Source organism: Gymnoscopelus microlampas (genome assembly GCF_963454915.1).
Source record: "Gymnoscopelus microlampas genome assembly, chromosome: 10".
Taxonomy (NCBI): Eukaryota; Metazoa; Chordata; class Actinopteri; order Myctophiformes; family Myctophidae; genus Gymnoscopelus; species Gymnoscopelus microlampas.
This window is the reverse complement of record NC_139947.1, coordinates 38,752,151-38,766,436: the sequence shown is the minus strand read 5'-3', so window position 1 is coordinate 38,766,436 and position 14,286 is coordinate 38,752,151. Positions and strand designations below refer to the sequence as shown.

General features: G+C 42.8%; 1 protein-coding gene across 1 annotated transcript; it reads left to right on the top strand.

Moving 5' to 3' along the window:
• Positions 1–1,647: 1,647 nt before the first annotated feature.
• Positions 1,648–14,200, top strand: xpc (xeroderma pigmentosum, complementation group C). Its single transcript, XM_084069197.1, has 14 exons — positions 1,648–1,913; positions 3,179–3,451; positions 3,688–3,796; positions 3,988–4,072; positions 4,469–4,626; positions 5,380–5,500; positions 5,883–5,972; positions 6,128–7,027; positions 7,439–7,599; positions 8,882–8,963; positions 9,271–9,402; positions 10,402–10,571; positions 11,518–11,611; positions 12,509–14,200. Exons 1-14 carry the CDS (start codon positions 1,805–1,807, stop codon positions 12,860–12,862), a joined length of 2,838 nt encoding a protein of 945 aa, XP_083925323.1. The 5' UTR covers positions 1,648–1,804; the 3' UTR covers positions 12,863–14,200.
• The last annotated feature ends 86 nt before the right edge of the window (positions 14,201–14,286 follow it).

Here is a 14,286-nt window from a genome sequence, read left to right as displayed (position 1 = left end):
TAGTGTGTATATCTGTCTGTGTCTCTTATATGTCATCATGATTTGTGTGCGTGGGGATCTCATCTTAAACAAGCTAAGTGCTTAATGAGCTATCCAGTTTAGTAGACCTTGTATTGCGAATTTGTACTTCCATGTACTGTTATGTACTGTCATGTACTGTTCTCATGTCTTACTAAATAAAGTACATCAATCAATTGTGGTGTATTTCAAGGCTAATACAGTGGAATATGAAATTATTATGATATTAGTACATTGTAAGCACAAAACCGGTAGAGTGTCTCATAAACAGGTGAAGATCATAAAAGTCACTAGTCGCTATTTGAGGATGTTCTAGCAGTGGCTAAAAGCTGTTGAATTGGCCAAGGTGACACCTTCAGCTGTTCTGTCCTGTGTCTTGGATGTGAGTCTAAACGTGGAATCAAGCTGAGCTAAGCGCAGTCCAAACTAGGCAATAGGGCCAATAGACTGACAACTGCTCTCCACTTGGGTGGAACAAACTTAAATGCTTACTAATCTTCTCTAAATTCACAGATAAATATAGGACTAAGTTTTAGTAAAATAGGGCCGAGGGAAAAACCCTTTATAGTGGGATAACATGATCATTCTGTCTCTTAAATCCGAGATTAATGATGCGTTTCTTTTAAGTCATTTTGATCATGTAAATCATTTATACCACGTCAGACATGTTACTGTTTAGACTTATTTCAAAGCTAATAAAATGTTGAATAATAATGTTATAACGTGAGTGTATGGAAAAGTACCGTTCTATAGATAAGGTTTAAGAGAATACTTTTATGTGCACAAATCAAGGCAGATCCTAAATGCATTGTATTGACCAAGCAGGGGCGGGCTCAAGCATGTGATTGACAGTCACAGACTGAAGACAGGCTATTTGTGTTGACCTGTTTGCTATATAATGACTTGCATTACGAGTGAGCAGGACTCTGTGTTTTGGGTACACACAGACGTCACGTTCAATGAAGCCGATTTCTATGAACAAAGGGAGCTGTACGACGATTGACTTGTATGTATGGATTTGCCGAGAACTCTTGACAATAAAATGGAATTGCTTGAGAAAGAAAAGCTCTGGTCTCTGAACGCTGAACTTATTCCCCGCCTCCCGGATATGGACTCGTATTTCCGCCGTTCCTTTATGGTCCATTTACCACATTATAATCAATCAATCAATCAATCAATCAATCAATATATGATAAATAAACGTTTTGTTACCACTGACTCCTCTGGTGCAATATCCTCTTAGATCAACAACATTTATAAAAGTAATGGGTGGCACTCAGAGTGGCAAGAGTGAGTTCACTCTTTTATTATTTCTATGTCGAATGAACATTGAACGAACTGTTCATTCGACATGTAAGAAATACATTATTTTTTGGTAGAAGCATAGCCGTTTTAATTTGTTGTTCCAGCAGGTGGCGGCAGCGTCATAGAGGTCAGACAAGACTGTATGTCGTCACGCGCGCCACCTCTTTTCACTTCAAAGGCTATGGGTGCCTTATTTTTAACTCTGGGTGGCGGTATGGGCTTTACATGCGTAAGTAACCCGTCAATAAAAATCTACGAAGAAGAAGAAGAGGAGGCGGAAGTGTGTAACGTTTAGAACTCTCCTCCAAAACAGTGATGGGGGAGTGAAGGTCCGTGTTATGAAACCCAAACCTGCGGTGTGAATAATGTGTTGAATAACAGGCTCTTTCTCAAGCCCATGTGCGAAGTTTCCTCTCATCGGGGCATCATAGATTAATTTGCATCAACACCGTCTCATCTCTGTTGTGCACAAGGCGTCGGAATGGCTAAACGCAAAGAATCTGCAGATACAGCCGCGGAGACTCGTACAAAGAAACTAAAGCCAGTGGCTAAAAGAAAGACGCGTGAAGCAAAAGCAAAGAACGACCCAGGTATGAAAACTACCGTGTTGGTGAAGTCTTACACATGAATTAGTAATTAATTAAATTAATCAATTTATAAGAGTTAAATGGAGGTACGTGTGATTTATTTGACAGCCAGTCTGCAGGCGCATCATGCAGAGCCTAGCCTTGGATCAAGACTATCAATCATAGATGTATTTGATCGAGTCTGACTTTTGCTTTCGTATCTATGCAAACTATAAAATACATCTATGATAGTTTTGATCCAAGGCTATGCAGAGCCAGAAGATAATCAACCTACAACACATTGAAGTGCTGAAAGGAAAGCGCACAGTGTGCTTTGCACAATCCCTGAGCTCAGCACTGTTTATTGAAGTTAAAAGATTAACTAATTGTGTTCATGGTGTTCGTTTTAGGAAAAAAACCTATGTTCTCTCTGCTTTTCACTTAAACAACAATCTGTGTTGTTTAAGTGAAAAGCTATAATTGAGTAGCTGACTGGTAAAAAGACAGACAAATCTCTTTCTCACTCTGTATTGCCAATGTCTTGTTTACCTCCACCAGTCCATCCTCTTTATGGATCTGTCTGTCTTGCATTTTTTATCTTTAAAAAAATATATGTCTATCTCATCCTAGCTGCATGCAGGGAAGTCCTAGCTATCTCATTGTATTTAAGGCGATAAACTCACTAATATTGCACCTTTACTGACAGCTTGGGTTATCCTCTTATGTCAATAAATAACATGCATCACTGAAGTTTTATTTTGTTTTTTATTTGTTGTTATTTTGCTGTGCTTTACACCTGTGTTACCTGTGCATGCCCATTGTCACCAGCATGTGAGCCAATGAGTCCAAAGCTAATTGTTTTGGGAAGTGCTCATTTTACATCACTCAACATCCTGCATAATGTGCAATTTTGAAACGGGTGATGCGCAGGATGTTGAATGATGTAAAGCAAGCACTTGGCTCCACAAAACAACTTGCTTTGCACTCAGCTCACATGCTGCCTATAATGAGCACATGCACGTGTAAAACACAGCTAAAGAGGAAGAAGGTTGTTCATAACTTGACAACAGTGGATTTTGTGAAAGCAATACAAAGAAGACTTTTCTGTCTGTATATAGATAGAAGATATTGTGAGTGTGACTTACTTGCTATACGTACATATACCCAGGCAGTGAGCCACTTGCAGCTATTCTCATCCCGTCTTCTGAGTTACCTAAATATTAGCTCACAACACACATACAGCAGCTGAACATAAATACCTCTCTATTTCTCTCTCTCTGTCCTCACAGGTAATGGAGTCACGATTAAGAGGAAGAACACACCTAAGCCACGTTCCTCCTCCAAACCAGCAAGGGCCTCTGCCTCCAAGACTACTACCTCCACCACCAGCAAATACTTCAGTTCACCTCTGAAGGCACAACCAAAGACTAACGATGATGACGATGAAGATGACTTTGATATGGTCCCCATGGCAACCACCACTGCTTTTGAAACTGACACTATGAAGTCCGCAAACGAAGACGATGAGGAGAGTGAGGAAGATGACTGGGAGGAGGTCGAAGGTGAGAAGGATATAAAGTCTGAATAATGCTTATTAATGCTCTGTGACAAAGTTTCGATACCTTTTTCAGTTGAAATTTTCAGCTTGCATAGACTTAAGAATACTTCCTGCAAGAGATTTATGTGTGTGTGTGTGTGTGTGTGTGTGTGTGTGTGTGTGTGTGTGTGTGTGTGTGTGTGTGTGTGTGTGTGTGTGTGTGTGTGTGTGTGTGTGTGTGTGTGTGCGCGCGCTTCTTAGAGCTGGATGGACCTCTGGGCCCAGTAGAGCCATCAGAGCTGGTCCTGCCGTCCCATCCAGTCGAGATTGAGATTGAGACTCCAGATCTTGTTCACAAGAGAAAGAGAAGGTTTGTGTATGTGTGGCTGTACACACATTAATGTGTTTGTTTGCCTCATGAATTAAAATCTGTAAGGTATTGATCATTTTTTACATGTTTTACATTGTACCTTATATATACCGTCTATGTTGCACTGTAGAAGTACCCATCAACCTGTCTCTACGATAGCTACTAATTAAATCCCTTTGCTGATTGGTCAGGGAGAAGAGGAAGAAAGAGTGGGAGACGTACCTGAGAAGGATGGTAAATCGCTTCAACAAGGATCTGCTGATAGACACACACAAGGTGCATACACACACACACTCACACACTCACACTCACACACTCACTCACACTCACACACACACACACACACACACACACACACACACACACACACACACACACACACACACACACACACACACACACACACACACACACACACACACACACACACACACACACACTATCACACACAGAGCATGTGATACACACCACCAAACAAGTTTAACAAACACACTTTGGACTGGACTGCTCACACAGTTACACACGGTTACTGACTTCTTCTTTTCTTTATATATATATTTATTGCAGATAATGATTCATTCAGGCATTGATCCTTCCAAGCAAACTTATTTTTCTTTTGACTTTTAACTGGCCTTTTTATAGCGTGGTATCTGACTTCGAATTGTCTCTCAGGTTCACCTGATGTGCCTGATAGCCAATGGGATGTTCCGGAATCGCCTGTGCAACGAACCAGATCTGTTGGCCATCACTCTGTCTCTACTGCCAGTCCACTTCAGTAACGTAGCCAAGGAACGCATAGACCTCCTCTACCTCTCTGGACTACTCAAATGGTGCGTGTGTGTGTGTGTGTGTGTGTGTGTGTGTGTGTGTGTGTGTGTGTGTGTGTGTGTGTGTGTGTGTGTGTGTGTGTGTGTGTGTGTGTGTGTGTGTGTGTGTGTGTGTGTGTGTGTGTGTGTGTGTGTGTGTGTGTGTGTGTGTGTGTGTGCGTGCGTGTTTGGACAGTAAAATCCTCTGTTTTCATTTAACTCTTTAGTGTATAATAATGTAACATTTGTACTCTGTGTTAATAAATTAACACTTGATTCACTCTTCCTTTTACTACTTATTAGGGGTGTGCCGACTAATTTCACAAAACGATACGATACGATATTGGGCTCACGACATCGATACGATATACGGCACTTTTTTATTATGAAAATATATGGGGGGGAAGCTTATGAAAATACATGGGGGGGAAGCAAATGCAAACAAATACTTCTGTTTTTGCATTATTATTATTGGTAAAAAAGAAAAAAACATGCAAAACGATATTCTTTCCCCCCAAAACGATACATATCGCCACAAAAACGTATCGCGATATATCACGGGACAATATATCGGCACACCCCTACTACTTATGTCTTAAAATATGTTAATCATGATAACTTCTCTTGATCACTCAATCACTCAATCACTCATTCACTCATTCACTCAAACACACACACACACACACACACACACACACACACACACACACACTCATATCTGCTGCTGTAAGCATCTATTTCTCTTTCTCAATCTTCCCTCCGTCTGCATCTCTCCAGGTTTGTTGCTACGTTCACCCTGAACCCTAGTCTTACCTATGAGGAGCATCCGGACCCCAGGGGTCTGCTGGAGAGACGGCTGGCCAGCCTGTCTGCCAGGGACCACCAGGAGATGACACATGTTAGTACAGTACTACCTACTTATAGTACCTCTGCTACTACCTCGCCTCTCTGAGATCTACTATACATGTATATGTGTCTGTCTACAGGTTGACTCATACTACCTGATGAAGGTCAGAGCAACCCTAATGTTGTATTTATATGAAATTGTTGCAGGTGTGAAGACAGTGTGTGGGGTTCATTTTTGCTTTTCTCATGCGTTGACTGCCTACTCCTATGCACCTGTCCCGTAACATATATGAAATAGAATACAACAGTATAAAGGAAATGCAACAGTAGATTCAGCAGTACAGCGGAAATTGGTTCAAATTTATAACCCAGCAAATGTTATAGTTGTCTTTTTTTAGATTACCCTTTGAACCGTACGCTTTGTGTTCCTACAGCTTTTCCTATTGGTTCTGAGGTCTCTGCAGCTCTTCTGCCGATTGGTTCTCTCCCTGCAGCCGATTTCCCTCAAACCTCCTCCTGCTAGGGTAACGAGTACCGACAATCTGTTGTTCAAACTTTTGTTTTTGTTCACCTGTGCTTTGAATTTGTTCACTTTTATTAAGATGTAGAGAGTACGTTCAGAATAACATTTTGAATTAAACCGACCCGCTTTCCACCCCTCTTCTCACTGCTGCTGCAGGGCAAAGGAGCTAGATCCTCCAGCAGTGCCCCAGGGCAGAGCAACCCTCCTGACCAGAAAACCTCCAAAGACAGCCCGATTTCTAAGCCCAGGGTGTCTCCTGGCACCAAAAGACCTGCTTCCACGGGAGGGAAGACCAAAGGAGAGAGCGGGGGAAAGAAAGCCAAGAGGAGAAACATAAAAGAGGAGGAAGATGAAGAAGAGGTGGAGGGAGAGAGGAGTGTGACGATAGGCGGACAGAAACCCAAGAACGCAAAACGCCGCAGTGTTGCATCAAAGGTTAGCTACAAGGAGGAGAGTGAGAGCGAAGGGAGGGAGGACGGGCTTAGTGAGGGGGAGGAGTTTCAGGTGACCAGTGCGGAGGAGAGTGAGGATTCTGAAGGCGGGGCTAAATCCCAGAAAGGGAAGAAGGGGAAAGGAAAGAGTAAAGCCAAGACAAACAACAACACAACGCCACAAAGCAAGAGTGGAGGAGGTGGGAGTAAGAAGGTGAAGAACAAAGAGGAGGATGACAAGTGGGAGGAAATGGAGGACGACGACGACGAGAGAGGAGGAGCGACAAGTAAAGGAGAGAGGAGAAAGAGCGGAGGGAGAAAGATACGTGGGCCAGGTGCAGACGAGTGGCTGGAAGTATATGTACCCAAAACATCTTCCTGGGTTTGCGTGGATGTGCAGCAGGGGTTCGGCCGGCCACACCTTTGCTCCCAGAATGCAACAGCGCCCATGACCTACGTGGTGTCCGTGGACGGGAACGGGCACCTGAAGGACCTGGGCAGGAAGTATGACCCAACCTGGATGACATCTTCCAAGAAGAGGCGGGTAGAGGAGGATTGGTGGGAGGACACATTGAGGCCATTCCTGGGACCGGAGGACGAAAGGGACAGACGGGAGGACAAGGAGGTGAGACAGACAGACAGATATTATTATAGATAAACTGGAGAAACCAAAGAATCTGTTTTGATTTAACTCTGATAGTGTACAAAAACAAATGTAACCAAATGGACCGTAAGGGTAGCACAGATTGCAGTGGGCTCCCTCTTCAAATTTCCCATGCTTTTTACGATGGGGATTTTGATGAAGAAATTATGATCTCTGTGGTTAATGAAACCCTAAAAAGGTTTCATGTTTTGTTCTATAACTTCTATGACATATAGTACACCTGTTCAAATCTCTACTGTGAATTTTGAAGCTGTAGCAATGCTTGTTTTTATTTATGTTAAATTCCTGTCTGTCTGTCTGTCTGTCTGTCTGTCTGTCTGTCTGTCTGTCTGTCTCCTCTCTCTATCTCGCGCTCTCTCTCATAATCTCCAGCTCAATGCCAAGATGCTAGACAAGCCTCTTCCAACATCCATTGCAGAGTTTAAGAACCACCCCCTGTATTACTTAAAGAGGCACATGTTGAAGTATGAGGCTCTCTACCCCCCTTCAGCAGCTGTACTAGGCTATTGCAGGGGAGAGCCTGTATACTCTAGGTGAGTACTGCACTAGGTGCTCAAACAATAACTAGATACATATACTGTGTACACACACACACACACACACACACACACACACACACACACACACACACACACACACACACACACACACACACACACACACACACACACACACACACACACACACACACACACACACACACACACAAACCAACAGACCATCTCTCAGACTCTTGCTTGTGAAATGAGATATTCTCATTCTTGGCTTTTCCCCATAGGATAACATTTATTGGTTATTAGGGATGCACGATTAATCAGTCATCATATCAGCATTGGCAATATCAGCCTTTAAAAATGCGATATAGGTATCAAAATAATGTACCGGTTTTAGCCAATATGTTATTTTATCAATTATTTATTTTTGTTTGGATGGGAAAATGTGAAAAAGCCTTTTGTGAAGATGAAAGCTGCAGGTTCAGTCAGTGTTTCAACAAGTTAGTTGCGAAAATGTTAAGTAGCATCAGTGCATCACTAGGCCTAATAAATCAGATAATAAGAATGCATTGTTTTTTACAAGTCTGCATTAAAATTGGCTAATGGGAGCGAACTCATAGGTGTGAGGGCTGCATAGCGGCCCAAACTCCTAGATGTGAGGACTTAGTATAAGATAAGGCCAACATTTCAGTATCCCTACTTCCCTACTTTATTATGTTGTTATACCTTAACCCATTAAGACCTGAGGCATAAGGATAAGGATAATTCCTTTTAACAGGTCGTTCATGAAAGTCCTTGCGGTCTTGTTTCCAATGAGAACCTGTGAGCAATTAGGGGTTAAGAGTCTTGCTCAGGGACAAATTTCATTTCATCGGCACATATGCTGGCCTGGTCTGGAATCGAACCTGGGGCAACCAGGGCCTCTGGCTCCCTAGGTGGGCTCACTAACCACTCAGCTATGGCCGCCCCCTACAGGCAGATTCTACAAATGCCTTCTAAATCAGTAGTTCTCACACTTACAAGATTATTCAAAAATGTTAAAAAATAGCAGATGTACAAGCTCGCGGCGTGGCACGCGCTGTGAGCTTGTAGATCTGCTATTTTTGAATAGCCAACGCTAAAATCTAAGGTGTTTCCCGGTTTTAATGGGTTAAGATCTCTTTCAGGGCGTTTCACCTAGAAGCTACTGGTTTCACGTTGAAACCAGTGGTTTCTGGGTAAAACCAGGGTATGAGAAATAGTCGGTACTGGTGTGAGTGCACGTTAACGCAGGCTGTCTACTCTAAATGTTATTGTAAAGGTGTATTCTACTTGTTTTCAGGGACTGTGTGCATACGCTGCATTCCAGAGACACCTGGCTGAAAGAGGCACGCACTGTCAGACTAGGAGAGGAGCCATTCAAGGTAACATACTCTTTTTCTTTTCTTATTTATTGTTTCTGCCCTTCCTTTTCTCTCTCAGTCCCAACCATCTTGCTGATCTCTCCCTCTGTCTGGCTTGCATGTTTCTCTCTCAGTCTTTCCCTGATCCTGTCTCCCTTGTTATTTTCTGCACCTCCATCTGTCTCTCTCCCAACTCTCTTTCTCCTCTCCTCCTTTATATAAAAAGTCAACTCTCTCTTTCTCGCCCTTCAATCCCCTTTCCAATGATATGTGCGCTGATGTAATGTCACTGTATGTGAATAATGTTATCTCTCCCTCTTCTCATCAGATGGTGAAGGGTTTCTCTAATCGTTCTCGTAAGGCCAGGGTTGTGTCAGAGCAGAAGGAGGAGAAGGACCTGCCTCTGTTTGGAGAATGGCAGACTGAGGAGTACCAGCCTCCTATAGCTGTAAACGGGAAGGTAGGTCTCTTTCTCTCTATCTGTGTGTGTTGGCAGACAAAGAAGGCCTTTCAGCCGTTTATAATCTCCCCAAGTTTCACGGAATTCAAACATATCTTTTTTATGGCCAATTGGCCATTGATGTTGATCATTACATATGCTGCTGCCATCTATTTTGGTAGCAGTGATGTTCTGGCCAAGCTGAATAAGCTGGCAATGATAAGAGCTTGCACACAAGTAACACGCGCGAACGCTGGAAGCGAACGCAGCTCGAAAATATTGTGTATTTACGGACTTGTGTGTGTGTGTGTGTGTGTTTTGACTGTAGCTGCACTCTGGCGCACTCTGACGGCCGCACCCAGGCAGTGCACTGCACACAGACACACAGAGACACAACCCGAGCAGAGTTTCATAGTAGCCTCCGCCCAAGTGGAGCAACTACTTTCTTTCAATGGAAACCCTGTAAGGGAAATATTATGTAATTCAAAATTTCAGGTGAATTTTGAAACATGGTATCTTTCAGACATTCTGAAGCCCTGCTGTTGGTGGCAGCTGCCCCCTCAATATAGTCTTAACAATAGAGATAGATAACCCAGCAGGGGTAATAGTGAGAATCCGCTGTTTCGTCACACAACAGGCGCAAAGTATTGCACAGAAACGTCACACAGAAAATTTAAAACAGGCATTTAGTGCAACTATTGATTATCTTCTTAGCGATGGTGATAATTCTAAGGGCTCAGCAAGACGTTAGTGACTCAGGAGGTAGAGCAGCCGTCTTGGAATTGCAAGGTTCCCGTTTTGATCCTCGGTTCGGGGGCACTGGTGTATGAATTGGAGTAAAAAGTACCATTTTCTTTAAAATTGTTGTGGAGTACCTAAGTAGAAGTAGACTAAACTAAATCATAACCAAGTAAGGTACAGATTACATATAATCGAACAAAGTAATGTTCCTCAAGATTTTACCACTTCTAGCAACATGACTACATGCAGACTTCGTCTCTGTCTCTTCTCCTCTACCAGGTTCCTCGCAATGATTTTGGTAACGTGTACCTGTTTAAGCCATGCATGTTACCTTTGGGCTGCATTCACCTCCGACTGCCCAACCTGCAGCGTGTCGCCAAAAAACTGGACATGGATGCTGCTCCAGCTATCACAGGCTTCGACTTCCATGGAGGATACTCGCATGCTGTGTAAGATGGTTGTCAATTATTAACTAAAAAATGTGCTCCTCGGAGCACAAGTCTCCGCCAGCAGACTTGTGTTGGGAATGTTGGGAATGTTCTAATTCTTATGTTCTAATTCTTACAAAAAATAGAACATGTTAATGTGTCATAGTAACATGACACACTGTCTGTATAAGTGTCCTATCCGTCCTGTCTGTATAAGTGTCCTATCCGTCCTGTCTGTATAAGTGTCCTATCCGTCCTGTCTGTGTAAGTGTCCTATCCGTCCTGTCTGTGTAAGTGTCCTATCCGTCCTGTCTGTGTAAGTGTCCTATTCGTCCTGTCTGTGTAAGTGTCCTATCCGTCCTGTCTGTGTAAGTGTCCTATCCGTCCTGTCTGTGTAAGTGTCCTATCCGTCCTGTCTGTGTAAGTGTCCTATCCGTCCTGTCTGTGTAAGTGTCCTATCCGTCCTGTCTGTGTAAGTGTCCTATCCGTCCTGTCTGTGTAAGTGTCCTATCCGTCCTGTCTGTGTAAGTGTCCTATCCGTCTGTCGGAAAGGCGACATGTAACCACTGAATTTTAGCTTGGCTGATGGCACTGATGTCACTTCGGAACGCGCACCGCAGCGCTCCGAAGTGACACATCTATTTATAGGCCGATATACGTCATGCGTCTCACTAGCCAATCAGAGCACAGTCTTTCAACGTATTGTCACGTCTCACGTGAGGCTTGACCAATGTTAGCTTGGCCGAGGGGGGGGGCGGAAAGTGAAAACATAGTCTCCTGGCGGAGACAATAAACACATTTATCATATTTTGTCAGAAGTCTGTCAGGGAAGCTTCTTATCTAATCAACATCCCTTCTCTTCTCTAATATATTTCAAACAAGTATTTCACTGAGATCAAATATTAAATTAATGCTGTTCTTGTCTACAGTGTATATTTATTTACATGTGTTTGTGTGCATGTTTCAGGACTGACGGCTACGTTGTCTGTGAGGAGCACGAGGAGGTCCTCAGAGCAGCCTGGTTGGAGGATCAGGAGATCCAGAAAAAGAAGGAGAAAGAGGTGTGTGTGGTTGTTATTTCAAATAAAATGACACTGAACCCCACAGCTGCTGTGATGCATACACATACATGCCCCTCTGTTGAATCTGTGGCCCTGGATAGCCGGGTCTCCATATGCGGCCCTCACACCTACGTCGCACCACCGATCCAATCGATATGCCTGAGTCATAGTGTCGAGGGCTTTGTCAGAGTACCCGTGGTACCCGTCTGTCTGTGTCCCTTTTATGCCCATATATGGAGATCTCTGCATCTGTCAGTCCTTGTCCCTTTTATGCCCATATGTGGAGATTCCTGATGTCATCAGTAAATGCTATTGGCGTGCCCATATATGGGCATATCGATTGGATTGGCGGTTCGGGACAACCGCATATCCGAACGACTCGACGGCGGTCACCACACTCCCTTGAGTCCTTGCTGATGCGTGCACCAAGTTTGAAGTCTCATATATGCACATGGCCATATATGGGCATTGCAGTTGGATCTGTGGCTCTGGATAACCGGATCTCCATATACGCCTATATATGGGCACATCGAGTTTGTTTATGGTTACTTATGTCTGAGTCAGAGTGACGTGGCCGTGGTCCGTCCGTCCGCCGGCCGGTCTTCCCTTAAGCCAATTTTAATATAACATATAATATGCATAGATGTGTGTGTGTGTGTGTGTGTGTGTGTGTTTATATATGTGTATTATTTTTTGTGTTTATATTTAATTTCTGACTTGTTGGTGTCCTTTTATGTTCGAACCTCATTTTTTATTTGCACATTTTATTACAGATTTGTATGTTAAACATTGTTCAAGTAAAACAAGTCAGACAGTTGGTTGGCTCTTTTCAACCAATCATACTGTAAATGTAAATGTTTTTCTCTTTAGAAATGTTCCTCTTATTGTGTTTTCCAGAAGCGAGAGAAGAGGGTGATCTCTAACTGGACTCTCCTAGTAAAAGGCCTTCTGATCAGAGAGAGACTCAAACGGAGATATGGTAAGTTAAATCAGGGACCTGGTGCAGCAGGAACTTCGAGTCAGACTCACACCTCAGCCGGAGACGGGGCAAATGGGCTGTCATCAGACGATGATGAGGAGGTTGAAAGTGGAGGTCCTGGAATGAAGACGGCAGCAGAGACTCTGGCCATGTCCTGGCCTCAGAACAGACAGGAAGAAGAGGACATGAATGCAAATGTGCCAACAAAGAAAACAACCAAACGAGAGAAGAAAGGGCAGCAGAAACACCTCTTCCCCTTTGAGAAAGTGTGATGTGGGAAATCAGCAGGCAGCAGCTTCATGTGAAACCAGTGTTTTGCATATGCCTGTCATATGCTAAAACAATTAGTCCATTTGGCTAAAACATTCCTGTATGTCATTGGGAAGCTGGTCCATTACCTAAGGGTGGAATTAATCAAGCCTTGTTCTTGTGCTTCAAACACTGGAAATAATTTTGCTCAGGGCTATATGCAAGCTTTATGCTTGCATATAGCAAGCATAAAGTTTGAAGATTGAGCCCATGCTAGAAACACAGCTGTATTTTGTCCATATGGAGGTGATGGGAAATGTCACTTCTCCTGTACGTATTTTCTATTGTACAGATTTGTAATACTGTATGTGGGATTGATTGAACCCAGGAGCTTTCACTCGCAGGCCAATACCATTAGCCGTTAACAATACATAGGCTGCTGTAACTATGCTTGATGGGCACCTATGGAGTAAGGATCAAACATGCAACATTTTCACACATCTCTATCCACTTCACCAATGATATCATAATGATGTCGGAGGGTACACTACAGCAGTGGTTTTAGTTTTAGGCGTTTAACTTCAATTGTTTAATTAACTAGAAACTATTTAAATGCAAATAATGTATGAGTGACTTTTCTAGCAGTAGACCTGTTTCAATATCACTGAATCTATTTCACATGTACAATTATGACAATTTCTATTCTTTGAAAACGGAATTCAATGTCTTCATATGAGAATGACAGTAAATTTGAGGATCTGTAACAAGAAAAAAGTTTGGAAACCCCTGCACTACAGCTCCTGTCAGTAGCAGATGTAGGTCACTGGGAAATCTCCATGTAGACGAAGCCTGGAAGACGAGGACAAGCATGCTATGCTACTGTTGTGTATTGTAACCTGCTGAACTGCACTGTATGTGGTTCTAACCGAGTATGGCCACACACCCAAAGAGCAGATGGACGCATAGTCGCATACAGTACTCCCAGTCCCACTAAACCCACAGACAAACACGATCTCAAGACGACGCACACTGCATACTACAACTCTGTTTCTCTTGCTCACATAGATGTTATGACTCGCTCTTTCTTACCAACACACATACACTCTAGTCACTCCAGCTACTTCCCTCAACGTTTTATTTTTATTTTTTTCTGTTTTCTGTTCATTCAATTTCATCTCCATCACTTACTACATACTCTTTCACACGGCCTCACACTTTGTCTCTTTCTGTCATCTCTCTTCACATAAGTTTTAGAATGTATGTGGAAATTACAGGTGAATTCATGTTTGTAGAATCTGTTTTTGTATCAAAACTATTTTTCCAAGAAACAAAATGAAAGTTAAAAACAACACAAAAGCACACTGTTCTGTTGTATTGTATTGTTTTGTACTATTCTTGCATATATACTGAGCAAAATTTAGCTTCTCAATAATCAACAGTTAAAAAA